At 48.4% G+C, this 26,345-nt stretch overlaps 1 protein-coding gene across 1 annotated transcript in view; it reads right to left on the bottom strand.

Annotated features, from left to right (window-relative positions):
- The window catches only part of LOC8035292 (putative fatty acyl-CoA reductase CG5065), a 117,285-nt gene that overhangs the window by 8,349 nt on the left and 82,591 nt on the right, over nucleotides 1-26,345 (bottom strand). Inside the window, exons 10-11 of the mRNA XM_040211031.3 lie at nucleotides 25,923-26,052; nucleotides 19,792-19,913 (exon numbers count right to left, since the gene is read on the bottom strand). Coding sequence (XP_040066965.2) covers nucleotides 19,792-19,913; nucleotides 25,923-26,052 — 252 coding nt within the window. The remainder of the gene's footprint in view (nucleotides 1-19,791; nucleotides 19,914-25,922; nucleotides 26,053-26,345) is intronic.

Below are 26,345 nucleotides of genomic sequence, written 5' to 3'. Positions count from 1 at the left end.
CACAGTCGTCAAATAAATTTGAAAAATATGAGCATCGTTCTTCCCCTCAACTCGGAGCCAGAACAAGCGGCCACGCGGCCCGGCGCCTATCCTATACCTTTAACGTTAATCTTACCCACGTGCTAGGTTTGACAAAGTAGAGAACGTGTGCTCAGCTCAGACATTGTTGGAGTTGGGCTATTCTCATCACCGCTGTGATTGGAGACGAGCCACTACCCGAGCGTCAGCCGAGGCATTGAATGTTACGAGCCGAAGTCGAGTGCTCACGCAGTTCTCGAGTCCAATGCATGAGCCGCGCTCGACTGTCGTCAGTCGGGTGATTTCCATTCCACAATCACGTGATTCCACTTTGCACGAGCAAGACTGAAAGAAATAGTGACCTTTTATCTTCGCGATTTCACAATTTCACCGCGGCAAAGAAGTTTCTGAATCAGTGGCGGTCTGTGCGATTATACTTGCGCCAGGCTGGGACCAGTACAAACCGGCAAAGTCATGAACGTTCCAACCTGATAACGTTTCATGACCCCTTTAAAGGGGCCGTGAAATGATTTTGATCTTCAAAAAATCTAGTGCGTTAGGGACCCAGGAACCGGGGGCGGGGGGGGGGGGGGGGGGGGGCAACAGGGGCTTACGCACTCGCTGACATTTTCTAGGGGGTGCTGAGTGGCAAATGTGTAAACGGGCTCCGCAGTGCCTCTCTCGAAGGTCGCACGACACTGCCTTGGCTTAGGGTACTCATAACGCCGTTTTACGATACATCGTAAGGTGAAAGGAAGTATAATACCGGTCAAGTCGTAACATGTCGGGAGCTAAGGAACGCCTCATAAATAGGCAACAAATGAAACGGGAGAGTTAAAAAAAAGACGGCAAGAGCGCAGGTGAGCTTGTGAAAAGTTTAACGTGAAACGTGCTTCGGCTTTTGGCTCGTTAAGCTCCCTGCAACCCCCTTCCACAGAAAAAAAACCTGCTCAGAAGTCCAGAACGTAAATGTGTTGGGACGAAACAAAAAAAAAAAAAAAAAAAAAAAAAAAAGCATTTCTGAATAATAAAAAAAAGAAAAGGGCAGTTTATTTTTTGCAATTGCATGAAAAGTACAAAAAAAAGCTGTTAACTTTTTAAATGAAAAAAAAGGGGGGGGGGGGTTGAGATAGCACGAATAAGTATCCAGTCGACGTTTCGCAAAAATAAGAAACTAACATTTGAAGAATAAAAAACAAAACGAACCGAATAAATGCCGATAAAGTGCAAGTAAAAAAAAAAAAGATATATATATATATATATATATATATATGAACAAATATGTGCAGATGAATGAACCGTACTTATCCAATGAATCAAAGAATCAAAGTTTCCAGGAACCCGCCGAAAGCCAAAAATAGGCGGAGCCAGGATTTGAACTCTGGGCCTCCCAATGTCCGGTCGGGTGTGCTAACCACTACACCACTCCACCTTGGCTTTCTGGCGTTTCCTACCTGTCTTATTAATGCACAAGAAACGAAATGTATCCAATCGGAGGTGTTCTGGAACCACACGCCGCCGCGTGGAACGCGGTACGACGCTTAGTGTCACGTGGTACGTGCTCGTTTGTGCTCCAGAAATCCTCCCACTGTTTGTCTCGCCCCGTGTACATGTAGTATTCTTTGTTTATGAGCTTTTAGAGACACGGTATCATCATCATCATCATCTGCGAGAATCAAGAGCCACGTTATTGAGTATACAACACGGGCACTTCACGTCATCGTACGTGGTCTCCGAGCTGTATATTGTGAGCAGGCTCATTACTAGCGCCACCTGCCGACATCTTGTTGTTCACAAAGCCAAGCCTGGCCCAACGAAGGAGACTCTAGACGACGCTCCCGCTATGCGATGTTCCCGCCATAACCGCCGTATGAATTTGCCATCGTTATTAAACCCTTTAAGTAACGTTTAACTCTGCCTCTGTCATCTGTACCCTCACATTTGGCGCAGTCGACATGTCAAGGAGCCTGGATGCCACTCGTCCGCCCGCACCGCCTGCCTAACTCGCCTGAAGAACGAGTCGCATCTTTTGTTTCGCCCGCTCGCCCGCCCGCCCGCCATGCCTCTTGTCAATTGGGCCGAAGCCACGCCAAGCGACCTCGCCGGTTTTACGGCGGAATACCTTCGCGACGAGTTGTCTCGTCGCAAACTTGACGTCGCCGGATCCAAAGAGGAAATCATCCACCGCCTCCTGGACGACATCGCCCGAAGCCCCCCGCCACCGCCATCGACCCTGCCTCTTCCCGACTCGGCGGCCTCCGCAGAAGGCCCGCAAGAGTCATCGCCTCTCCCGACTCTCGACCCGGCGCAGTCCACGCAGCTACTGACAAGCTTGCTGCAGCAGTTCCTGACCGTGTCTCAACGTGCACCAGCCCCTGTGCAGGTGACTACCCTGCCGGACTTGTCCGCGTCGCTTCCAACTTTTAGCGGCGATGGAGGTATTTCGGCCCGCCATTGGATCGAGGAGCTGGAGCGAACACAAGGACTGGCTTCCTGGGAGCCCTCGACACTTCTCGCAGTCGCTCTCGGCAAGCTTCGAGGCCCCGCCGCTAACTGGAAAGCTGTTTCTGGACGCCAGTGCCTAACTTGGGACAGCTTTAAGGCCGCCTTCCAGGCGCAGTTCGGTGATCGCCTTACGCTTCTGCAGTGGCAGCATAAGGTCACCGCTCTGGTGCAGTCGCCTGCAGAGAGCCTCGTGAACTATTCCCTGGCAAAACTAAAACTCATCTCGAAATGCCCCGTTGTGCTGACTGATGCTCAGCGCATAGAGTATGCTGTTCAAGGCATCAATGACGAACATCTAGCGACATCCATCACAGCGCAGTGTCCTGCGACGGTCCCTGCATACATGGACATTGTAACACGACTCGACCAGACTTTAAGCCATTCTCGTCTAAGGTCAAACCGCACGGAGGCTGAAAGTGCAAGGCCACCAGTTGCCAAACCACACGCAACGCCTTCCTCTACTCAATCTTCAAATCGAGCTGAACGTGTGTCTGCCATACCACAGCGCATTTCGTCTCTTTCACAAGAACAGCAGGAGGCACGATACCTTGCCATCACGTCAAAACACGGAGCTCCCGCCCATCGCCCCGGCCAAGATTTGAGTAAGGCTGTGTGCTACAATTGCCGGCAGCTGGGTCACCTCTCCGCCAAGTGCACCGCTGCAAGGACCCCACGTAATCAGCAGCCAGCCAGCTTCAAGACCAATGCCCCTGCCATGTCCTGCCTCCAGAACTCTGAGCCACTTGAGGGCTCAATGGTCCAGTGTGCTGTAGTCCAAGCCGATGTCCCAACAATCGGCAAGGTTGACGCTTTCCCTGACAGTGGGTCTAAGTTGACCATACTGTCGCAAGAGCTTATCGGAACCTTGAGCTTGCTACCATGGACAAAGCCACCCATTGCTGTCGTTGGTGGCAGCACAGTTGCACCAACTGGTACTCTGTGCACTCGCATCTCCGTTGGTCCCATCTCTGCCGTCGTGGAGGTGATGGTACTTGCGCGCAACCCCCTGCCTCTGATCCTCGGAGAGGACTGGTTCGAAGCAGCACATGCAGAACTTGTTGTGAGGCCGCCTAATCCAACTGAAATTCGCCACCCCAGCTCAGGTGCCGTCTTGTTGTGCCAGGAGAAGGTGTTGCCGAGGATGTCGAACGCTGTCCTTCTCCACACCCTGACTTCTTCCCCGTTTGCACCGACTATCCCTTCGACAGGTGGTCTCCAACTTGAGCCTCTCCCAGATGACAACCAGCCCTTGTGGCTGGCTCTGGCATGCCATGAAAAGTCGCCCCAGCCAGAGCGTGATTCTCCAAAAACATGTAGCCCGAACAGTTTCGAGAGAAACAAGACAAGTTCTATTCTAAACGAAGCCCAAATTGGCACAGAGCTACAGCCAGAAGAGTCTGCTGCGATTCAAAATGTCCTGCAGCGACACATTGCTCTCTTTGCTACAGACGACAACGACTTGGGACTCTATGAAGGAGCACAGCACGCCATTGACCTCGTTCCAGACGCTGTACCCTACAGTCGGCAACCGTATCGGTATGCTGCTGATGACCGACAGTTTATTGAGCAGCAAACTGATGAGCTCCTGAGGAAGGGCATCATAGTGCCGTCTTCTAGCCCTTGGGCCTTCCCCATTGTCATTGTTTCTCGTGGAAGCAAGAAACGACTGTGTGTAAACTACATCCCACTTAACAAGCAGACAATCAGTGTCGCTCAGCCGCTTCCCCGTGCCGAGGACATTATGGACGACATAGCAGGTTGCTCGCTGTTCGCCTGCCTTGACTTGAGGTTTGCCTACTGGCAAATACGAGTGCGCCCGGAAGACCAGCTCAAGACGTCTTTCATTACGCATCGTGGCACGTTCCAGTGGACAAGAATGCCATTTGGACTCAAAAATGCCCCTGCCACATTTCAAAAAGCCATGCAAGCAGTCTTCGAGCAGCTTCGATCCCGACACCCCAAGTGTGGAGTTCGTGTGTATCTGGACGATGTCCTGCTCTTTGCCACCAATTTTCACGAGTTCATCGACTTGCTCGAAGAAGTCCTCGGACTGCTACAGACAAGTGGATTTAAAGTTTCGCTAACTAAGTGCCGGTTCGCTGTACCATCATTGACGTTCCTAGGCTACGTCCTCTCCAAAGAAGGGAAACGACCCAACCCAGCAAAAGTGGAAGCCATCCTGAAGATACCCACACCGACAACTGCCAAGTCTCTCCTGTCCTGGTTGCAGACTGCAAACTTTTACCGACGGTTTATCCCCGAGTTCTCCAAGGTTTCGGCTCCTCTCCAGACCATCATCAGGACTGGAACCTTTAAGTGGACCCCTGCTTGTGAATCTTCATTTCAAGCTCTCCGCCAAGCGCTTACCTCTGCTCCTGTTCTCGGGCATTTTGATCCTTCAGCGCCGACTACGGTGACCACGGATGCATCAGCTGTGGCACTTGGTGCTGTCCTTTCACAACTCCAGGATGGCAACGAGGTGGTCATTGAGTATGCTAGCAGAGCTTTGTCAGCCACTGAGAAGAACTTGCACAGCAACATTTGGGAATGCTTGGCTGTTCATTGGGCTATCTCCCAGAAGTTCCGGCACTACCTCCTTAACCGGAAGTTTTGCTTACTGACTGATAATTGGTCAGTCGCCTGCCTGACGGCCAACTTCAAGCCGTCGCGTCGCTTCACGGGAATGCTTATGGACCTTGTGGAGTTTGATTTCACTGTGCAACACAAACCAGGCAAACAAAATGTTGTCGCAGACATGCTGTCACGTCTTGCCTGTGCCACTGTGGAGCCCATGGTGACCTTGTGCCAACTTCAGCAAGAAGACGAGGAGTGCCTTGCCCTACATCAGAGACTGCTGACCGACGATGAAGCAAGGCAGGACTTTGTCATCATCGATGACATCCTGTACCGTCGCACGCATCCAAACGTGCACACAATTGTTGTGCCTTACAAGTTGCGTCAGTCTGTGCTTGAGCTGACTCACGATAACAGCGGCCACATGGATGCAAAGCGCACACTGAAGAAACTGCAGGACCGCTATTGGTGGCCACGAATGACTGCAACAGTGACCCAGTACGTTGACGGATGTCAAACATGCCAGGTCAACAAACGCCCTACCACACGCAACGTTGGGAAAATGGGCTTCATGCCGACAACCGAAGTCCCCTTCAGCACTATTGCACTGGACCACGTTACAATGCCTCTAAGCGATGGTGGCAAGTACATTCTGAACGTTATAGACTTTGCCACGCGTTTCATTGTGCCAGGTGCCGTCTCAACTACTTGCACCAAAGAAGTGATTCAGCACTTGTACACAGTCTTCTACCACTACGGTGTGCCTGATGACTGCCTGTCTGACCATGGCCGTGCCTTTGAGTCCTGCGAATTCACACGATTTTTGGTTCTTCATGGTATTCGACAACACTTTTCGGTAGCTTACCGTGCGGCAAGCAATGGGCTTGTCGAGAGAAGTAACGGAACGCTCGTCTCGGTGCTGAGAAAGATGTGCAACGCAGAGCCATCACGTTGGGAAGAGAAACTAAGCGCCGCAGCCTTCGCTGTGAACACAGCCGTCAATGCAACTTTACAGTTTTCCCCTTTTGAGTTGCTGCACGGATATGTGCCCAAACTGCCCATGGAGAAGTTCCGACGCCTTGGAACCACCACCCTAGAAGCAAGACTTCTAGACCTTTCAGAACGCCGCAGTGAAGCGCAACAGAATTCTGAGCAAGCTCAGCAACGACGGAAACGTCGCTATGACGAGAGCCATCGCCATGTCACCTTTACACCAGGCCAGCATGTATGGCTTCGACGTCAAGAACCAATCACAGATGGCACTACAAAACTTGCTCCAACGCACAAGGGACCTTATCAAATCATCGCACAGAAGACTCCAGTCACCTATGAGATTCGCCGTATAACTAATCCAGCCGACAATTCATCAAGAGACGAGAGAGTTGCGCACTCCAGCCAGCTCAAAGTATTCCGTCCTCCATACGTTGACCCTACCCTCCTTGCCCATCTGCGACCCGCACCGACAGCCTGTGCCGAACCAGACCCTGTGACAACCGGACCAACAGCCAGTGCCGAAGCAGAACCCTTAACAACCGGACCAACGCCTAGTGTCAACACAGAACTTGCAACCCCCGGTCCAAGCTCGAGGACCCAACGAGTGCGGCGCCTGCCCAACTATTTGACAGATTACGACCTTTCTGAATGAAAGCTTCGGGACCAAAGGGCCTTGGTCCTATTAAGAGGGAGTCGGATGTGAGCAGGCTCATTACTAGCGCCACCTGCCGACATCTTGTTGTTCACAAAGCCAAGCCTGGCCCAACGAAGGAGACGCTAGACGACGCTCCCGCCATGCGATGTTCCCGCCAAAACCGCCGTATGAATTTGCCATCGTTATTAAACTCTTTAAGTAACGTTTAACTCTGCCTCTGTCATCCGTACCCTCACAATATATATATATCGAATGAAAAAGTATTATGTAGTGGGCGGAAAATTTTATTGCCCGGAAGTGCGAGCCTTGGCTATTAGACTGCACTTGGCGTCATAACAGACCTCGCTGGGAAATCCCACACGGCCTCTTGGCTACCCTACATTATTGCAGCGTGCAACGCGGGGAATCGTGGGGCCGTTGTGACGTAGTACGCTTGGGTCGCCTCCTACGCTTCGTACATTCGAAAAGAGGCGCGATCCTTTCTTTCAGACCAGTTCGGAGTAGAAAGCGGAACGAATGCGCACCAAAGCTGAAACGTCCGCTGTTGTGTTATTGCCCGGTGGTCATCGCGTTCTAGAGCCCCAAGCCGCTAAATCAACGTGATTCAACTCTATCCTCGGGGCATGTCTTTACGCGCCGTACGTCGGAATGGCCGGTGGGTAGGCAGCAGTTTTCCTACAGCGGACCGAATCGCTTCAACGCGACGATGAAACAGGTCGGACGGAAAACAGAGGGGGGGATTTATGAAGATAACGATACAAGAAACGTTCACCATACTTCGTTCCAGCTTCGGTCCGAGCGCAGCCGATGTTAGGAGCCGAAGGGCCAATCCAACAGCGAAAGAGGCACAACGTCATGGCGTGCTCTCTGCAGTTGATAGGACCAACCGGTATTCGCCGTCTCTCTGTGCGTGCTCCTCCGCCGGCTACTCCTATCAAGCGCAGAGAGCACGCCATGACGTTGCGCTTTTTGCGCTGTTTGATTGGCCCTAAGGCTCATAACATCGGCCGCGCTCGGACCGAAGCTGGAACGAAGTATAGCTTAAAGTGATGTGCAAAACGAAAAAAAGCAAACGTTTCGTTGGTTTAGGCACACGTAATTTGCCATTGCTCGAGTCCTCTCTCATTAAGAGTTTTGATGTCCGATATTAATTTTATGGATTTGGAATATTTATTGTACCTACTCAGTCCTAACACTTTTATTTAAGGTACTTATCTTCATAATAAAATGCACGTTTCACTCCTTAATCTTCGTTCTGTGAAAGCACGTTTAGACTTGTAGGTGTTCTAGCAAACACTAAGATCGAGGCCAGAACAGTTCTTTTTTTTTATCGAAAGGCCGGACCAGCGTAAAACTTAAAAAAGTGCTTCACTGCCAATACATCCTTCAGCATATTCTCTGTTTAGTAATCAGCGAGTTTTATCTTGCAAATTTCTTGAACTGTGCCGTGGTCTGCGTTAAATGCATATTAGAAAGCGTGGATGTTCGAGTATTTAAAAGAAAAAAATCATATTTTAACTCTTTGTTCAAACTGAGTGCTGTCCACGGTGTAAGATAATGCTCTTCACGCGAGGACAGCGCGCTCCTCGCGACGTGCCGATAAAGTTCGCTTTTCACTCTATCTCTTTCTCTCCCTCACTATGGTTTCAAGCGGCGCCGGCAGATGACTCGTCGACCCGTGGGTCCGCGGGCCTCGTCTCCTGCGCTTTTAAATGGAAAAAGCGTTTTTTAGAAGTCGTATTGTGCATGCGGTGCGTTCCTTATAACCCGGCACTTGTAGTATCTGTGTTGCTTAGACATAGATTCGTCGTTTGTCTTAGTTTCGGGGCTCAACGGCAGCGAGGGCAGTTTTATGAAGACACTAAAACAGACGCATTTGGCGCGGTATTCAAACAGGCTAAGCGGGTATGTATCGGCGCTTCCCTGGAATTTCATCCCTTTCTAGGTCTCAGGTTCGTGAGTACCAGCCACTAAACACCTAATGTTGGGATTCATATTTTCTCGGCAAAACATCGCGGGGACAACCTCTCCACAGCGAAGCAACGCAAGCTCCGCGAAGTAACGTCCTTTCACAATCATGTCTTTGCTGAAATGCTTGACGCAAACAAAATCTTTAGGACCAAGCGGACGGTGCTTGCGAGGAGTTGCTTGAACCCCGCTTCTAGACGTGTGGGGTCGGATGGGACCTTGAACAGGCTAACCTTTTCTTTGCAACTAGGGTGACCTAAGTTGCAGTTCTGGACAAAGCCTCTCCGGCCCATTGTCACCGCTTTGAAACCGCGTCAAACGCGTGGTCAAACGTCGCACACGGCTTCTTCAATCTTCATTTTATGTAGCGTACGGCGACTGGAGTTCCAAATATCTCCGTCGCAATTTGAAACGAAGGAAAGACGTGCAAAGCGACTCTTAATAGGCCGATCTCACCAAGCGTTCGGCGCATGCGTGACGCCGGCATAACTTTAGTTCAAATGAGGCAGGCAGCAGTGCACAAGACGGCTCGTGCCGCCTCATGCTCCACACGCGCAGAGCTCCAGCGAGGTTGTCGCACGTGCAGAAAGACGAAAGCTCCCTCGATGCATTGCGGCAGCGGGGGCGTAGTCAAACTGGCTGTTGAGATCGGTCTATGTTATGCGAATATTTTTGGGGCAGACGCTGAGCACGCGAAATTCCGGCACCTAGGTGTCATGGCAACGAGATAATTTCTTTTCGCTCTCACACAGTTTCGCCGTTTGGCCGCCGGCCACACTGTTAGTCGCCGGCACGGTGGCAGCGGAATGATGCAGCCTTGGGGATGTCCGTCGAGCGAACGCTATCCGATTCCTCGCGCCGTGCATTCAGCCCCGCTGTGTCCTCACCTAAAGAGTGTATCTTACACCGTGGTACTGTCTCACCAAAAAAACATTTTGTGAAACGTTGTGATTGTGTCTTGAATTTCAGTGCTCGTCCCGTCTACTGCCTACCCTTGTACTGGTTTATAGCACGCACTATCGCCAGCATGTTTCTCCTAAATTCTTTAGGTAAGAGAACGAAGAAATGTATTTTTTATACAGACGCCTGATTTTGCTAGAATCCGAACTCCTTTTTCTAAACTTTCAAATTTGAGAACGTCCCCGCCTCGAGTTTTTAAGCCGCACACCTTATCAGGATCAGCAGAACCTTGCAAAAGCTCTTTTATGTAGAAAAACCAACACATTTTTATGAAGCTAGAAAAGCCATTAGACTCATACTTTCTTTGTTCATCGACCTTTGCAGTATTGCGCTACAGTGGGGCTCCGTGCGCGACAATACCGTAGAAACGGACGATGGTACTAGCCGCGCAGTGAATGTGAAAAGGAAACTGATTTGGAGGTGTGCCGTTTCGGAGTCATTTGTCAGATTTCGAAAACCCTGTTTCTGTCTGTGCCTGGATGTCTGTTTGTGTGCGTATGGGTGTGTGTGTTTGGGGGAAGGGCGCAACGTGCCGGGAGCCATATAATATTGTCTCGCGGGCCACCCGCTACCGACCCCAGCCGTGATGCGTCAAGGAGACGGTTGTAGCGCTGTTTATTGTCGATACGATTAATCCCGGACGGCACACTGAAGCTTGCGGTTGATTCCCGGGATTCGTAAGCAAAGCTTCAAACTGGGCTCTCTTTCGTTCATATATTTTCATGTTGCAGCTCACACGCATCAGTGATACCACAACATCAATCAAGTTTTAATTTAGGTCCGACTGAACTTAAATTTAAGTTTGATTCAACTTAAAATTAAGTTTGATTCAACTTAAAATTAAATTTGATTCAACTTAAAATGAAATTTGATTCAACTTAAAATTAAATTTGATTCAACTTAAATTTAAATTTGATTCAACTTAAATTTAAATTTGATTCAACTTAAATTTAAATTTGATTCAACTTAAATTTAAATTTGATTCAACTTGAATTTAAGTTCGCTTTAACATTAATTCTAGCTCGATTCAAGTTCGACGATTCAACATCGACGATTCAACATCGACGATTCAACATCGACGATTCAACATCGACGATTCAACATCGACGATGCAACATCGACGATGCAACATCGACGATGCAACATCGACGATGCAACATCGACGATGCAACATCGACGATGCAAGTTCGACGGTGCAAGTTCGACGGTGCAAGTTCGACGGTGCAAGTTCGACGGTGCAAGTTCGACGGTGCAAGTTCGACGGTGCAAGTTCGACGGTGCAAGTTCGACGGTGCAAGTTCGACGGTGCAAGTTCGACGATTCAAGTTCGACGATTCAAGTTCGACGATTCAAGTTCGACGATTCAAGTTCGACGATTCAAGTTCGATTTCACTCACATTAAACTTGCATAAAGCTAAGATTAAACTCAGATTAAACACGCAATAAACTGAGATGATACAAGTACTAGACTCAAGTGAATCTCATATTAATCTTACGTTAAACTCATAATATCCAATATTAAACTCGTTAAACTTTTATGCTACTCACATTACACTAGTTATAATTAGCGCAGACTTATGACACCCGTATTTAGTGCCAATTTTATGACACCCATGTTAAACTTACGACTCATAAAACTCGTGAAACTCGTGTTACTCAGGTTAAACTTATGTTAAATCTCGTGTTAAACTAAACTCGTGTCAAACTCACGTTAAACTAAACTCGTGTTAAACTCCCGTTAAACTCTAGTTAAGTTCAGGCTCATATTAAACTGATAATGACATAAAACTAAACTCAAGTTAAGCTCAGGTTTAACTCAGGTCGTTAAAAAAAAAAAAAGAATTGCGCTCGCTCTAACTAAACGGTCAACCACTCCATTCCGCTGAAGGTTCTGACATTTCTACATTTCACTATCAAATGTTGTCATACTATATAATCATGCCATGGAATGAAAATTCGGGCAAATTGGTGGGAGTTCATAGTGAAAAACATAGTAAAGAATAATAAACAACGAGATATATTGGCAAGGAGATCGAACTATAGGAGCGCTTTCTTCGGCTTGTTTTCCGCAGAGCTGAATGTTCACCAAACAGAAGACCTGCGACTTAGATGTTTTATGTCATCCTTTCTGACCCAGCGCTGCAGAGGCTGGGCACGAGTGGTGCCCCAGTGTCTGCTACGGCAGTCGCGCGCTGCGTTAGAAACTTAGCCAAATCATTCATGGGGTTTTCCCCAGCGATACATCCTCAACTTCGCACCTCGGGTCGCGACGGTTGAATTCCCCAATACCTAGACGAATTCATTTATTCATTTATTATACGAACCTCAAGCGCCGATGCAATGTAGAGGGGTGTGCGAAAGAAAGAAAAAAAAGACGAAAACGAGAAATAAAGAGAAACGTGTCAAAGTTTGCGAACATTAAATATATGCGCCGTAATTAAAAATAAGAAAAAAGACGTCTTCCACGAACAAAGTAAAATTAAAGCAGTCAAGCCAGTGAGAAGCATGACACAAACACGTGAACGAATATGGCCGGATTAGCGTATAACTAGATATAGATGGGATATCTGCCGGAAGGTAGTCCCCTTCGTTTAAACCTATGCGGGTTGTATGAATAGAAGGGGTTCATTTTGGCAACGACAACGAGTTTGTCCAACTTTATGTTGATGATCAACACAGAGAGAGTGATAAGTAGACATTGTAATGAAATTGGCTCGTAAATATGAATAATAACAAACATAAAATAGGCAAAGACAAAAGAAAATCCTATGTATTGAAAAAGAAGGTAAGGAGAGACTAAATTTCATCATATATAAAATCATTGGTCTATACTTCGTCTCATCCCATGATGGACTAAATCCCAATGCTACAGGCCACCGGGTCCAATCACGAGCCTGTTAGAAACCGCGTGGTATATTTGCTCCGTCGACGCGTCTCCGATTGGTGTGTTTACCGCGTCCAAAAAAGTGATCCCTCGATTTCCGCTTGATGACGTCATAGACGTGTCATGTTGTCGTCGGTCGCGATCTTGGCGGCGTCCCAACACCTGTGGTGTATGTGGCAGATGCCTGTTCCGCTGGAGGTCGCTCTCCACTGTGGCAGTCCACGGAAGCTCCGGCAGCCAAAAGTTGGGACGCCGTGACGACAGCGACACTCGCGTTCGCTCGTGCTACTTGCAGCCTTCTCGTCAACATTTCTACGACCAACCGCCAGAATCGCGACATGCAGCAGCATGACACTTCGGCTTCTATAACGTCATTGGTTACCCCCTAGGGACCACTTTTGATGTATGGGCAGCATGGGACGCTAAACACATCAGGCAGCGATGCGTTACTGGCACCATAGTATCAGTGTGCCAAGAGGCGTCATGCGGAGGCGAGTTTTTAGTCTGCTATCGATCGCTCCCGGCGGCCCCGTCTGCTTGCCGCTACTGAAGACTACTGAAGGGATTAAATACCATCTGGAAGCGATGTGGCGAAGAGAACCAGGAATCAGAACCAGTGGCCATTGAGAAATGAAGATGAGTCCGATAGAGTTTTCGACAAAAAAGCGTATATGTACGAACCGCGTGCGGAAGGGAGATGCGGGTGAGGGTATGTTTCACGTATAACAAAAGTTGGATTGGATTGTTATTGCTAAGGCGAAACGACTTTATGTCGACGTTGCCTGCTCGCCGTCCAACTTCTCCAAACAGTTTACATGTTTGCGAGATATGTCCAGAATGTTTTGAAACTAAATACCCCGTACTTTTAGTTCACCAATATAAAATATCGCGCTATCGTAACAGAGAACCATATGCGTTAGATTAGTGCCCTTCGTACTCTGCGTATGGGAATATCTCTCGCGCACTCTCACGCAATGCGGATGCAAGCTTTTTTCAGGCAGTGCTTCACCCGTCAGCCTTCGGGTCCGAGTAAATCGTAGAGTGTGACGGGGTGTAGTACTGGGTAAACGACCTTTTTCAGTAATGGGTCTGACGCTTGGGATGCGAGTATGCGACAGGGGACTACCTTCAACGTACCTTAGAGGCTAGAAATCTAAAAAGGGGTACTCCGGCGATTTTTGAGCTTCCAAGAACATATACCGTTTCACCCTACGTCCGGCCGCAATAGATGCTACAAGTCATCAAATTCAACCCGAGGCCGCGCGAATTTCGCGTGACCTTTGAGATGCAGCACCCTGACGCACGGAAGATGTAGTCACGCGATACCTTCCCGGAGCTGGATTGGCTGGCGTGACTCGTAGCGTCCGCTGCTGTCGGACGTAGGGTGAAACGGAGTATATAGATCTTTTCCGAATACCCGGCCTTTACCCTTTCGGGCTTGCTATTTAGTATTTCAAAATTCGGGATCATTACTGTGAAATCGACAGATGTGGGCGATGCCAAAAAACCCGCAATTTTGAGTTCTGCAACGTCGCTGGAAGTCTAGAAACTCGAACTGGCAGTCAGAAAACAGAGTGTGCCGCGTATTTGGCTCGTGCTGCTGTGCGATTCTGGAGCGAACTTTCAACGCATTCTTTTGACAATATCAAACTCCTTGTATTCATACCCTACCGCCCGAAGAATACTCACTCCCTGCCGCTGGCGCCACTGTTTCATTTTTTTAAAAGAAGCGTTAGGACTAAAATTGTGAGTTCAATTTATTTGCCACAAATATTCATTTGGCCTAATACTTGAATTAACTTGAGTTAAGGCTCGATCACACGGTTGCGTTTGACTGCGTAAGGTCTGCTAAGGACTGCTTGCGTCAAGCTGTTGTTACGGCGACCCTCACGATGAGCGAAGGGGATTCCGAGTCAACAGGTGCAACGAGTCAAAAGATCCAACGCGTCAAAAGATCCATTATTGGACCTTCTGACTCGTTGGACCTTTTGACTCGTTGGACCTCTTGACTCGCCATGGATCTCTTGTCTCGTTGGATCTCTTGACTCGTTGGACCTCTTGACCCACATTGGATCGCTTGACTCGTGTTTGGCGAGTCAAAAGATCCAACGAGTCAAAAGATCCATTATTGGACCTTTTGACTTGTTGGACCTCTTGACTCCCTGCCCGATCACCGGAAAAGGAAAGGAAGGGCTTCAAAGGAGAGCAGAAGAAAGAAAAGCAAAACTACGATGAATGACGGCTTTCGGGTGGCAAGGAGGGGCGTGACGGTCACTGCACTGCCAGCGGGGTCAGATCCCGCTTCTAATAACAAAGCAACAGAAGAGAGGGGGATGAGAGAAGAGAATAGTGTAATGTAGTGACAAGTTTCACTGTTTTCGCTATGTTTAGCGGACTTCGTGTTTTGGTTGTCAACCTTGTTATCTGTTTGTTATCGGAACGGAAAAGCAAAACCTACCAGTCGTCACCAAGACCGCGATGTGTTCGGCTCAAGTCATTACAACTGGCGACGAGAAACTAAGCCTAAACGGCGACGTCAGTTAGAGAACAAAGGAACACCCACGGCGGCAGAAGCGGCCACAGCGGCGGCACAGCAGCGGACTACGTGACAGCTCTCCGCAAGCTAGCGGGCGACTGTGAGTTCGGGAACAAACAGTTGCCGCTCGATGTCATGCTCCGTGATCGTTTTGTGTGTGGAATTCGCAGCGAGGCGATACAACAGATGCTGCTCGCCGAACACAAGTTGACGTTCGACGCGGCGTATGACTGGCGCTCACGGCGGAAGCCGCAGCCAGGCAGCTGAAGGACATCAACGAGGATCGAAAGACAGTCGCGGACGGGGACGCCAGCGTGCATGCAACCGCAAAGAGGAGCTCGCCTCGCGAAAAGAAAGGAGAGTTGCTACCGTTGTAACGGTAAGCATCTTCCAACTTTGTGTAAGTTCACGACTTCGACATGTTATAAGTCTCAGAAGCTAGGGCACATCGCGGCAGCGTGTCGTTCGAAAAAACAGGCGGTGAAGCCAGCGACGGGAAACAAGCGTGGAAACGCAAAACAGGTCCACGAAGTGGATGAGTTATTCTCCATCTGCGAGCTAACCGAGGCACCCAAGAAATACATGGTCGAGGTTTCCATTGCAAATGAGCAAGTCACCATGGAAGTGGACTCTGGTGCATCCTGTTGGATAGTCAGCGAAGACACGTTCAGGAAAATTGAAGCAAGCTCAAGAAGAAAAGACCCCTATCGTGTAATTGAGCACCAAGCTGGTCACATGGTCCAGTGAAACGCTGCCGATCCTCGGTAAAGCGATGGTGGACATCATGTTCAGAGATCACGTTGCAACATTGCCGTTGCTAGCGGTCGGAAGGCAAGGAAACAGTTTGTTGGGCAGAAACTGGTTTCCAGCGTTGGGGATTGGAGTGCAAGGCATCCAAAAGCTGAGCAGCTCCGAAGAGGACCTAACGGAAGCTTTTCAGGAGATTTTCGGCAGCGACTTGCGGGGATTCACAGGAGCACCCCTTCACATTGAACTGAAAGACACCGCTGAGCCGAAGTTCCTCAAGTATCGTCCAGTGCCATTTGCCCTTCGTGAAGACGTCAACAACGAACTGGACCGCCTCCAGAAGCAAGGCATCTTGGAGCCTACCCAGTATGCCAGCTGGGCGACGCCACTGGTAGTGGTAAGAAAAAAAGACGGGTCCCTGAGACTGTGTGGGGATTATTGAAGTACGGTGAACAAGGCAGTGAAAAGCAATGTTTACCCTCCACCGACCACTACCGAAGTGTTTGCGGCAATAGGCACCATCTGCATCTTCACGAAACTCGACCTCGCGCAGGCCTACCAGCAGCTGAAGCTGGACGATGAGTCTGCAGAGCTCCTCACAATCAACACCTTGAAAGGACTTTACAGCGTCCGACGACTGCCTTTCGGTGTTTCGGCAACGCCGGGACTGTTTCAGCGTGTCGTCGACAGTCTGATCTCTGGAATCCCTGGTGTTGTAGCGTACCTGGATGATATCATCATCTCGGGAAAAACGAAACAAGAACACAACGAGCGTATGGAGGCTGTGTTGCGACAGTTACAAGACACCAGACTGAGGGTCAACAAGGAAAAGTGCCAGTTTGGCAAGACAAGCATAGAGTACCTTGGACGCAAGATCGATGCTTCGGGGATCCACCCAAGTGCCAGCAAGGTTGCAGCAATCCACAGCGCTCCAGCTCCAACTAACAAAAAAGAACTACAGGCCTTCTTGGGCATGGTGAACTTCTACAGTCGATTCCTGGAAGGGAAGGCAGTGGTTGCAGAGATTTTGCATCGCCTGCTAGACGACGGACGTAAGTGGACCTGGACAAGGGAACACCAGAACGCTTTTGAGAGCCTCAAGAAACTGCTGACTTCCGAGTCGCTTCTGGTGAAGTACGAAACCAGTCGTCCTCTGGTGCAATGCTATGACGCCTCACCAGTGGGGGTTGGAGCAGTGTTGGCACACCAAGACGACGACGGGAATGAGCTTCCTATCGCATATGCCTCCATATTCTTGACAAGAGCGAGCGGAATTATGCACAAATCGACCGAGAGGGTCTTGCCGTTGTCTACGGGGTTAGACACTTTCACCAATATCTGGCAGGAAGAAGTTTTACGATCATAACGGACTATAAGCCGTTACTGGGATTGTTCGGCACAGACAAGCGCATGCCTGAGGTCCTTTCACCTCGAATGCTACGGTGGACACTCCTGTTGAGTGCCTACAACTACCAGATTAAGTACTGGAAGGGTCAAGACAACTCTAACGCGGATGGTCTAAGCCGGCTGCCACTGCCTGGAGGTGTTGACGAACCAGCACCACCCGGTGACATCCTGTTGCTTGAAGCCGTCCAGTACCCCCCCCTTCTGGCTACTGACATTGCGGGCTTTACCGGAAAGGACACCGTGCTCTCAAGGGTGAAGTGGTTTTCTCCGCACCACAAAAAATGAGCCAGATCTGCCCCAGAGTTCAGGCGAAGGCAGAGGGAATCGCAAGAAACAAGTGTAGCAAGAAGCACTCCAGGCCGTTCGTCCCATGTGCCACGGGAGTAGTCTACAGCATCCCCCTCTCGTGCGTCTGCACCTACGTGGGACAAACGAGACGGTGCCTGAATGAAAGGCTCCGCGAACACAGGTACTCCCTCGGAGCGACAGTAGGAGGACACCTATCGGTTCACTGCAAAGAGTGCCTGTGCGAGCCGTTTTTTAGTGCCACCACCATCTTGGGACGACACAGGGACAAAGTGACACGCGAGGTGCTGGAGGCATTCCACATCCAGAGTAGAGGAAAAAGGTGTATCAGCGCAGCATCGGTGGCGTTGTCAGGCAAGGAGCTGGAATTCCTGAAGTTGATGTGGGTCCAGCACTTGCCGTAGTCAGCTACCATGGGTGAAAGGTGCGCGTGGGATTGCGTACACTCGTGTCTTTTTTTCGTCTTTTTCTGTATATTTTTTATCTTTGTTTTCTTTCTGTCTTTTTCTTTGTCGTTGAGTAAAGAAGCCGTAGTTGCGAGTCAGCGCTCTGTCCTGTCTGGTTTGTCTCTTCCTATTTCTATCTTTGCGCTGTTTTATTCCATTATGTCCAACATTACCAACTAGCCCAGCTTTCAACCTTAGGACATATTTGGAATCTTGCATCCCATGATCCATTACAGCAACCGTTTATCAAATGCTAATTTAAATTTCGATGTGTCTTATATCGAACCTGAAAGTTTATTAGAAAGAAAATTGTCATATTGCCTTCACATTGGCCAAGTTCGATATCTTACCTGCACGAAAAGAACCGGTGAATTATCGGGAGTTCCTCTCTCCGAGGTGGCCACCTAAAGCGCATCCTAAATGAGCCTTAAAACGATTCGTCTACTTTTGCTAAAAAGTAATTAGAATCACTCAATAACGTTAATAACTGAATAAACTTGCATTAATTGTTCTTTCTAGGCAATGGCAGTCGCCAATAAAATTCGAGAAATATGAGCATCGTTCGTCCTCTCAACTCGGAGCCAGAACAAGCGGCCACGTGACCTGGTGACTATCCCTTACCTTCAACGTTAATCATACCCACGTGCTGGGCTCGACAAAATAGAGAACTCGTGCTGAGCTCAGACATTGTTAGAGTTTCGCTATTTTCATAACCGAAGTGGTTGGACACGAGCCACAACCCGAGTGTCCGCCGAGACATTGATTGTCACGAGCCGAAGTCGAGTGTTCACGTAGTCCTTGTTTCCAATCCAAGCATGAGCCGCGCTCAACTGTTGAACTGGTTGAAGGTGTATTAAGCTAGCAAGCGTAGTAAGTGTCTGCTCGATTTGAGGCTAATTTTTGTTTTAATGTTGTCGTGAAAACGTGAACAGACGCCTTGACTTTTATTATGCAAAGTTTTAGTGGCGCCATCTACCCGAAGCGAAGAAAAGCGCTCCCTCCCCACTTCCCATAGCCAGGGACACGAAACTGGATGTCTCCGGGTGGCCCCCTCGCGCCGGTTTGCGGGCCGCAAACCGGAAAACGGTGCGTAGTTGAGCGGCGCCCCTCAAACCTAAATCTGTTTCACTTTTTGTAAAAAAACAAAACTAAGGCATTTAATTAAGTTGTCAACTGATCTTTATTGTACAACGCCTCCCCGAGACTAGGGGAGGAGTGGTGAGGGGCTTTCCGTGGCCCCTTTGCAATATGAAGCGGCAGTTCTCGAGCAATTGGAGCTGTTGACCCACAATGGATCTCTTTGGCTCGTGTCTTCCGAGTCAAGAGATCTAACGCGTCAAAAGATACATTATTGGACCTTCTGACTCGTTGGACCTTTTGACTCGTTGGACCTCTTGACTCGTTGGACCTCTTGACTCGCCGTGGATCTTTTGACTCGTTGGATCTCTTGGCTCGTTGGACCTCTTAACCCACATTGGATCTTTTGACTCGTGTCTGGCGAGTCAAAAGATCCAACGAGTCAAAAGGTCCATTATTGGACCTTTTGACTCTTTGGATCTTTTGACTCGTTGGATCTCTTGACCCGAAACGAGCGAAGGGGGGGGGGGGGGGGGGGGTGCTGTGTTGCACGACGCAACGCAGTCGACGCAACTGCGTGAACGAGCCTTTACGAGCTCAGCGACGTTCGTTGGTGCGTCTAGGCAATTTTGAGGCAAATCGGCAACCGTGAAATAAAAGCCGGGTACCCCCCGAAGTCTAAGGGCAAAGAGGAAAAAAGGAAATGCGTCCACACCTCTGATAGTTTCGGCACTTGACCTTGGAGTGGTCCTCCTTGAGGAGGATGTCTCTCGCGCCAATGGCATAGCGGAAGAGGAACTGCTTCCAGTCCAGCGTACTCACGTCGAAGTTGAATTCCTGGAAAGAAATCATCACATCAATAAATACGCCAATGAAGGAAGCAATCCTTTCGTTACAGTTCGCTTAAGCATATTAATACGAGAAAGCAAGATACAGCGAAACACAACCATACCAGAGCTATTTTCAATTTAACCCGATGGCAACACTGTACATAAAATATAGGGTGAATGAAGTCTCAAGGTTTGATCTAAAATGGACCGTAAAAATGGACTCCTGCACCTGGGGCGGATTTATGGGTCAGGCCAGGGTGGGGCGGTAGGCATTCGGCTGGTGGAGAAGGGGTGGGGGTTGTCCGGGGGGCGTATTAGCAAACCATATCCTGTACAGTGCCTGGCCACGCCCCCTTCGGCTCGACGCAAAAGCGGCCATTTCATTGGTTTTGAAAATGTCACGTGACATGACGTCACTTCCGCGCCGTTTGAACGCATTTGACCGCGTTTTCGTCTCGTCAAGATGGCGTCCGCCGCTACGCTGGTGGGTGAGACGCACGTTACGCTGCGCCGCTGTAAACACTTCGTTTCACGCGCGTGCCTGCATGACTCGAATGCTTTCAGCTTCGCGATGTGAACTCGTTTTTCGGTAAGATGAACGCCCAGGACTGCACGCCGAGATGATGCCACCGCATACGCGCCGCTGCCGAAGTCGCCCATACGAGTACGACCACTACGATCGTCGAAGTTCGCCGCTGCACCGTAGCACCAAATGCTAGCGGGAGGACGGCTCGACGCGGACGCAATGCTTTTTATACGTGAATATGTTCTCGTTACGCGAATTCGCGCCTAATCGTGACACGGGCGCGCTGTGCGCCTGACGTCTACGCGCGTTCCAGTGCGAATTCGGAAAGCGATGGCGGTGTCGTTCTATCACCATCAAAGTACTCGGGCCCCTCAGAATGACTGACACCTTCAGTAAATGTACCGCAGTAGGTTGGAGTTGCGCATCTCACGACATAATGCTACAGCGAATTCTGTAGCATTATGTCGGCATGCAGTCCTGGGCGTTCATCTTACCGAAAAACGAGTTCACATCGCCGAGGTGAAAGCATTAGTTGCTAGCATTTGGTGCTACGGTGCAGCGGCGAACTTCAACGATCGTAGTGGTCGTACTCGTATGGGCGACTTCGGCAGCGGCGCGTATGCGGTGGCATCATCTCGGCGTGCAGTCCTGGGCGTTCATCTTACCGAAAAACGAGTTCACATCGCGAAGCTGAAAGCATTCGAGTCATCTAGGCACGCGCGTGAAACGAAGTGTTTACAGCGGCGCAGCGTAACGTGCGTCTCACCCACCAGCGTAGCGGCGGACGCCATCTTGACGAGACGAAAACGCGGTCAAATGCGTTCAAACGGCGCGGAAGTGACGTCATGTCACGTGACATTTTCAAAACCAATGAAATTGCCGCTTTTGCGTCGAGCCGAAGGGGGCGTGGCCAGGCACTGTACGGGATATGGCTTGCTAATACGCGTCCGGGGGGGGGGGGGGGGGGGGGGGGGGCCTCTGCTGAGATATGGCGCTACGGTCGAAAGGTTGCTGAGGTCTATTTGATTGACCCATTATTTGCTATGTCTCCAGAAACTGAACTTTTGGCTGGTGTATATAAATTATTTCATTTAAATAGTTGACGTTCTGGAGCTTAAGAACGGGAAGGCGGACCCCCCCCCCTCCTAAATTCGCCCTTGGCCTGCAAGGAGCAATCTAAAATTTTCGTCAAGGTTGTATTTCGCAGGTCGGTTTTTTCTTCTAGAGTTAGAAAGCGTAGCCCCCTTCCAGTAAAAGATGGAGCCAAGAAGCTTGCCAGGATCAACTGCGGGCGGCGACGCAAACAACCAAGTCGAGTGGTGGGGCGCGTCTACCACAACGGTACATGTGTTAATGTCGGCATTGTGCGAGTTCCGCTTGCTCGCCGATTCCGTGTCCTGGTAACAGAACGGAGGGACACTAATATATTTGTAATAAAAGCATCGAATAGTGCGTGGGTTGTCACAATTTACAAAAAAAAAAGTAATAGTTCGACTCAATCGCTCCATCCGCATTTTACCCTACCCCTACCAGTGCAAACTTAATTATAGGGTGGTAATTAAATCACTAGTTTATTTTGTTCCCTAAGTGATTCGTACTGAGGCGTCCGACGTATTAGGGGGGGGGGGGGCAGAGTTGTATTACTTATTGCATCAGTAATTAGAAACATTTGCATTCTCATTACTACCCAATACATGATACTGATATTGTGCTCCTTCGATCGAACGACCGAAAGAAACGAACCCCATGCATCTGTCTCGTTGGGTTCTTCCGTCAGCATATGTGACACTGGCTATCACAGTCTTTAAATTTCGCTTTAAATAATATGGTGTTTAAAGTCAACGGTCTTATGGGTTAAGAGTTATGTTCCTTACCACGTGTGTATTGTCCGACATCCAGCTGTACGACGATGACTGTGTGAATTACCGCAACTATAACTCTTAAAGAAAAAGAAAATCTCAGTAAAGCGGACAAGACGGAGAGGGCAGACGAACAGCAGCGTTGACTTACAACTGATTTGTTTGTTCTAACAGAGCACAAATATTGGAACGCCAAACTAACAAATCAAGAGAAAAACACAAGAAAAGGACGCCACGAGCTTCTTAAAAAAGCCATGAAAGAATTTCTCTACTTTTGCTATACACTACTTAGAATAACTTCCAAACGTTAATAACTGAATAAACTTGTCTTAGATTTTTCTTTCGGTTATTGAAGCCGTTTCTTGAATGCTAGAAAAACGGGTTATTGCAGTTATGCCCGATCGTTTCTTGAAAACGCTAATGAAATATGGTATAAATTTCATAATGTGCGTATGGATCAAATTTAAAGAGCTTAAAACAAAGCTGTCAAATTTGTTTCGGGGAGGTCTTTCATATGATGAGAGTTATGTGTGATGAGTGCTATACGGAATGACCCTCAATTTGAGCCACTGTATTTTTGAAGAAATATTTTTGGTTAAAACTAATGCATCAATTATACTAAGAAAAAAAAAAAACAGCGAACCAACGAACGAACAAAGGTAGGTTTTCGTATCTCTCATACATTATTTCCCGAAGGTCGGATGAGGCTTGCAATATTAAAGAATTCAACTGTGAATCTGATACCTTCAAATACTTGTTTTTATTTATGTACATTTGGAAATTGAATAAGTTACCCAACAATATATATATTTTTAATCATGTTTCATTTAATCATTCGTTGAACAACCGTGATTAATACTTTCTTTTTGTGTAATAACTTATAAACTGCCATTCCCTTATAGTCCAATTTTTGTATGACTTGCACATTGGCATATAATTATATGCATATTTCGATGTGCCGAGATATCAAATGATCATGACCCCTCCGTGCTAGAATGCCCTGGTGCTGCAGGATAAATTAAATAAAAAAGTAGATAAATGAATAAACAAATAACTAACGGGTTAATAAATTAAAGTGCATAAATTGGCAAAACCAACTAAAAAAAAATCTAGTACTAAATCTGTAGCAAAGGAAATTCCAAAGTACGTACATTACGGGCTTTTGTTGATCTAATGCATCTCCCGACATTAACACCTTTACTCTAAGAATTTAAGCTACTACTCCTTACAGAGTAGTAATTCTAATTGAATTTACCTACTTTTGGAGCGATAGGCAATAGTAACAATAAAAAAAAACATGTCGTGCATGATTTGCCGAAGAATTATAACCGACGCACACAGACACGCGCACACACACGCACGTACACACACGCACACGCACGCGCACGCGCACACACACGCGCGCACACACGCGCGCACACACACACGCGCACACGCAAACACACGCACACACATACACGCGCACACACACACACACAGTGTACCGAAAACGCCCTTATAATCACGGCAAAGGCGTAAGCATGGTGGCGCCCTCTCGAGGGAGTAAGGCAAATCATAGTTGAGTCGGCCGGTTTCCACCAGTCTCTCCAAGAGGACGCTGTCTGTCCATAGGGCAATGAACCTCAATGAAAATCGCGCTAGCAGTAAATTGCCGTTCACACTCTTGCGACCGAGTAAGACCGAGAGAGACCAGACCGGGTTTTAAGTCTTTTGCGACTTCTTAGGACCGGATGCGATGCAGCGGAGCTGGTCCTAAGAGATCGCAAGAGGCTTAAAAACCGGTCTGGTCTCTCTCGGTCTCAGTCAGTCGCAAGAGTGGGAACGGGCCTTAATTTTTCGCTTGGGAACAACTCTCTGCGAGATTTCCGAGAGGAGTAGTAGAGCCGGCGCAGAGCTTTAATCAGCGCTTGCCATTGGGAAGAGCTGGCGTTCCCGCACCTTCCAATGCACTGCCACTGAAAATCGTACCCGAAGTGTAGGCCCGCCCTGGAAGAGACATGGCCCAAGCCAACACCACCTCGACGAATCAGACCCTGTGCACTGGAGCATTGAGGTCATCGAAGTGAGATCGAACAAAGCCGGAGTTTGGATACGAGGCCTCGATTATTCCAGCCGGTGTTGGTAAAGCCCGGCTCTAGACGCTCAGGTTTTCTAAACTTTAGCCCGAGCCCGGCAGGATTGCCTTTTATGGGAAACTCCTTCATTTTGCATCACAGGTTAAATGCCGAACAATCCGAGAAACGCAAAAAACGTTTGCCAATCACCCGCTCATCATTGGACGACTCGCAACAAGGAAAATAATCTCGGACGAAAAAAACAAACAAAAACAAGACATGGATTGATTCGGTCATATCGTTTTAGAGTTCGTACCTGTTTAAATAAACCGTTAATACGGAAAATGTGATTCTGAAACTGAAAATTCAACGATACAATGTCACAAATTGATTATGAACAAAAGCAAGTGAAAAGTGATATGGTTAACAATCGATAGTGCAGCAGGAACACCTAGTTCGCAATCGTCCCAAGAAGAAAGAACAAAAGAAAGCCTAAAGGAGAAGCGCGGCCTTCTCAAGTGGCTACATGCTGCTTTTTTCCTGCCTTTTCCTCTCAAACAGAGAGAAAAGGACGCACCGATACTGAGCTTAGTCGGACAAAAGCTAAGAATTTGACAAATAAATACCGTAGAGTACAGAGTTAATCACACTTGTTCATAATGCGGGAGCGCACGGCTTCTTCCGGCGAGCACTCGACGGGTGGCATTCCCGGCAAGTAATCTATGGGGTGCCTGAAATGACATGGGTTGTTCTAAAATTGCCCGTAAAAATCGGCACCTGCACGGAGCAAGCCTTTCGTCAAAGATGTATTTCACGGGTGGGTTTTACCCTGTAAAATTGCAAGGCGCCAGCTCCCTTTCTATATATATATATATATATATAAAAAAATGGGGCCGAAAAACTAGCCACGGTCAACGGCGGACGGCGAGGCAGTCGACCGAGTGGAGTTGCGGAGAGCCTTTGACGCACGTATTGACAGATTGCGCTGCGTCCTTGACCGGCTCGCCTAAAAAAATAGAAAGAGCGAGTTTGGCCGCGGCGACCGTGGAATATTAAAAACTATATTAATTGGTCGAACTTAATGGAGGTGGTGGGGACCCAAGTGAAAACGTGCCAGTGTATTTCTATTGCTGCGAGTTTCTTAGGACGTCTTTCCAGCGAGAACTAGTCATCGTTATTGATTAATGCCCAACAAACAATATGCCACCAAAAACAAGCTACAAAGAGCACTGGCGTGCCCCTTCAAGAGGAAAAGTGTACACAAGCTTGATCATGCTGACAAAAACCGGAAAGCAAAAGGTGCGATGAGCGCAATCCGCACAACTATCGGGAACGGGCCCATTTTTTTATTGATAGTTTCAGAAAGTCCCTTATAATTTTTGATTAACATAACGGTTTGTTACGAAACTGGCATCTGATCCGAACCGCCAGCGCGACGTTTGGGCAGAAACGGGGTGTCCGACGATGTACAGTTTATTTTTGCGTCACAGAAACTTTGTAACACTTTTTTTCTTTCTTTTGGGACACGCTGTTATTAGCTGCCCTAACGAGGTAAAATTGTGAAACAAAATAGGTACCTTCTTGTCTTCATCGGAGAGCCGGTTGTACATGGACATCATGCCCTGCGTCTCGAACTTCCACTGGTGCGTGGTGAAGTAGCCGAGAGCTTCCAAAAGCGTCTCTAATTTGTAGTAGGTCTTGACTAACCTTCAAAAAAGGACCACGAGACACAGATAGCCATGAAACTAGTGCCAACTCGTAGCTAAGGTTTCGTGTTTTCGTGGCTTTGTTTATTGAGAAAACAGCGAATGTGCTAAAACAAACAACTAAAATTTCCCGCACTCTCACGTCGGGTCACGTCACATGTGTATCTTGCAAGTCGGGCGATAAATAGACAAAATTTTTCGAAGCAAGTTTCTTTTTTTTTTTTTTTCCACTGGCGTGAGCTTAATCAGTATTTATTTTACACAATTATACTTCTCGTAACCTGTCGAGAACAA

Source organism: Ixodes scapularis, unplaced genomic scaffold (genome assembly GCF_016920785.2).
Source record: "Ixodes scapularis isolate PalLabHiFi unplaced genomic scaffold, ASM1692078v2 PGA_scaffold7__128_contigs__length_106722199, whole genome shotgun sequence".
Lineage (NCBI taxonomy): Eukaryota > Metazoa > Arthropoda > Arachnida > Ixodida > Ixodidae > Ixodes > Ixodes scapularis.
The sequence above is the reverse complement of the archived record's forward strand: the minus strand, read 5'-3'. Positions and strand labels throughout refer to the sequence as shown.